The 3,403-nt window shown below is 32.0% G+C and overlaps 1 protein-coding gene across 1 annotated transcript; it reads left to right on the forward strand.

Moving 5' to 3' along the window:
• The first annotated feature begins 921 nt into the window (after positions 1 to 921).
• On the forward strand, positions 922 to 1,656 carry LOC107457240 (atrial natriuretic peptide receptor 3). Its single transcript, XM_071185187.1, has one exon. It carries the CDS (start codon positions 922 to 924, stop codon positions 1,654 to 1,656), a length of 735 nt encoding a protein of 244 aa, XP_071041288.1.
• The last annotated feature ends 1,747 nt before the right edge of the window (positions 1,657 to 3,403 follow it).

Consider the following 3,403-nt stretch of genomic DNA (forward strand, 5'->3'; position numbering starts at 1 on the left):
TTATTCTATTTTCTAAAAAAGGAAGTATTCATAAGAAGAGCGGAAGGAGGACGTCAAGGCAGCCGAGGAAACGGAAATAACGTTTTCTTTCTTACATTCCAAAATTTAGGATTTGACAGTTCTGAATTTCAAAGCAATCCTTCGTATTTCAGTCGGAAAAGCTTTTAGATTCGTAAGATGGATAGGTAATGTTTTTCAAAAATTTTGCTTAGTTGAATGGGACTATTTACCGAATTTCATAAAGTATTTCCTAACCTTTAGTTTCAAAAACACTTCAGAGATACTAGTGATGCTCAAAGGGTTATGATATTATTTATTATGTTTGCGGTTCATTGCTCAAAATCTATCATGTGGAAAAAACAATGATCACACTTAATTCAAAAGTTAATTTTGATATCATTTGTGTTCTGCTTTTTATTTTAACCAATCATTACAGTTATTGATGCTAATTGCTGCATTCTTAAATTTTACAGAAAAGAAGAACATTTTTAATCTGTGTTTATGTTTAGAAGTTTAAATGCTCTGGTAATTCCTTAAAATAGTTGTTTAAACAAACACATAAATTTACGTTTATCAATATATTAATTATTTTAAAACAGTATTCTGGTTTTTATCATTCTTTTTGAAAATGATCAATGATAATTAATGTATCTATAATTCTTGCTACAAAAAGAGCATTTTAATTCTACCATTTGAAAAATATTCAAATAAATTGTTTGATGTTTGAGATATTATTTTTGAATATTACTGAAAAATAGAGCAGAAAATATTATTGTAGTTAAATATTAGTAAATAAAAGCAGGCAATTGCTTAAGAAGAGAGACTTGCAGATTTGCTTTTTAAATTCAATACTCCTGTTAATATTTAAAGTTTCTTATATGAGTACTTTTATAATAATCTGAAGATGAACTTTAATGAAGAATGTTAGTTAAATTTTTAATAGTGCTGCTTTTCTTGGGAATAAGTGATGGTTTACGCCGCAATTCTTGCAGTCAAAACTATGCTGATCCAACAAAGATCATTGTTGTCCTTCTTCTACCCAAAGACAACTTATACTTGGCATCTTACTACAAAGTGGCTCCAGCAATTAAGTGGGCAATTGACCGAATCCGAGAAAAAGGCGTATTGCCAGGTTTAGAGCTTGTTTTAATGGAAAGAGACACCGCTTGCGATCCGGCTAAAGGTACATGGGAAGCAATGAGAGCCTTTATTGAATATCCACTGAATTTATTCTTGGGACCTTCATGTGATTACGTTGCAGCTCCAGTAGCAAGACTGTTGAAGTTCATACACATACCAATGATAACAGCTGGTGCTTTAGCGTATGATTTCGGCATAGAAGATCGAAGAAACAATGAATCAGAGTATCATATGTTAGTACGGACAGGCTGGTCTTTTTATGGAATGTCTCATGCAATTCAAAAATTTTTTGAGAAATTTAAGTGGCGAAAAATGGCGTTTTTGTATCAAATAGATGGAAGGCCTGAAGTGATAAAAGATCATTATTGCTACTTGGCAATACAGGCTGTTTATGATACTTTGTTTTTAGAGAAAAATTGCACTATAAAACAACATAAACTTATGCCAGACATGAAGAAAGAGCATTTATTGGATATAGTTAAAAGAGAAGTTGGCACAGAATATGCGAGTAAGTAAATTTTTGAAAAATTAAATTCTGGAATAAAATAAACGAACAATGGCATAGTAACGCAAATATATTTTTTTTAAATCGTTGAAATTTTCGAATGAAATAAGCAAATAATAACATGGCACCGTAAATAATTTTTAGATTTAGTTTTAATTCTTAACACTAGAAAAACGGAGGAGGTTCGTTTGACCTTTCTCGATTTTTGTTGTTTCGTAATTCAAAAACTGGGTTTGATCCTCAGTGGCGGCTTGACGACAACCCAGCTTCAGGTCACTGGGTAGCAGCTTGTCTGGGAAGTAAAGGTGGCCTGTGAGCAGCTCTGACTATAATGCCGCAATCTTGCCGTTGGTCATGAAAATGTGAAACCTTAACCTCCAGGACCTAAGGAGCATCTACCACTGTAAATATTAAACACCAAATCACTAGTATATAAAACATGTTTACTTGATTCCATCTTGAGGTACCTTTTGATAGATGAAGGTTAACATAGTCGATAGACAATTCCAATATTGGTGACCCGGTCGACAAATAATTCCCCAATAAACAGTATCAAAGAAGAAAAAAGATCCGGTGATGTAAATAAAGTCTCCTGGTAATAAACAATATAGAAAAAAAATGAGCGAAATGCTATGAACAAAAAAAAAAGGAGCAAAATGCTATAAATAAAAAAAAATGAAGAAAAAAAAATGAGCGAAATGCTATAAACAAAAAGAAGAAGAAAAAATATAATGAGCAAAATTGACATATAAACAGCATGAATCAACTAGTGGTATTCGTTCATCGAATTTTATCATAGATAAAATTCTGGAAGGGGAGTATTGTGGCGTAACTACCACTATAAATATTAAATACCAATTCACTAGTATATAAGACATGTTAACTTGATTCCACCTTGAGGTACCTTTTGATAGATGAAGGTTGACATAGTCGATATATAGTTCCCACAGATCCCTCTGATCCACAACGGGCAGTTGCGAATCGGCTTTTTGTTCGAAATTCCCCCCCCCCCCNAACCCCCCCCCCCCCCAAAAAAAAGTTACTGAAAGTTTTGAGCATTTCTGACTTTTCATAATTTGATAAAATTTTAGTGTTTATTTAATCATTCATGTGCTAGCCTTATAGGAGCGAATAGATAGAACCTTATACCTAGAATGACACGAGGGGCTAAAGTACTCCTTTATGTATTTCTGTAGGTACCCCTTAACCACAGGTCGATTTGAGCAAAAGGTACCTTTTGGTAGATAAAAGGAACTCCAGTTTCATTAAAAAACAAGAGTATTTCAACACAAAATTACTATTTACAAAGGAAAGGAAACGCATTTGTCTTAGAAACTAATATATTAATTTAACTGGAAAAGTTAGAGCTCCGTTTAATTAAATATTTTCCTTGACCAAATTGAAAAAAAAAACAGCATATAATTTATGATCAAGTCTCTAATATATTTTTTATTAAATTAATTATTATTTCATTTTAAGATTTTTAAAATTTAATTTATCTTGACGCAAATACTCTGGGAAGGGCAACACTGGTCGCTTTAGATTTTCTTGGTACAGCAGCGTTAAGTTTTTCTAGTGTTAAAATCGTATTGCGTTGTGATTCACGTAGCTGCATGTTAAAGCATCTTTATCTTGAGGTTTTGATAAAATTATCCGTCATTATTCTCTTCATTTTTTGTTATGTAAGGAGTTTTATAGTCACCACCTTTCTATATATTTTTAGAATCCTTTTCGAAAATTAAATAACAAAGTATACAC

Source organism: Parasteatoda tepidariorum, chromosome 1 (genome assembly GCF_043381705.1).
Source record: "Parasteatoda tepidariorum isolate YZ-2023 chromosome 1, CAS_Ptep_4.0, whole genome shotgun sequence".
Taxonomy (NCBI): domain Eukaryota; kingdom Metazoa; phylum Arthropoda; class Arachnida; order Araneae; family Theridiidae; genus Parasteatoda; species Parasteatoda tepidariorum.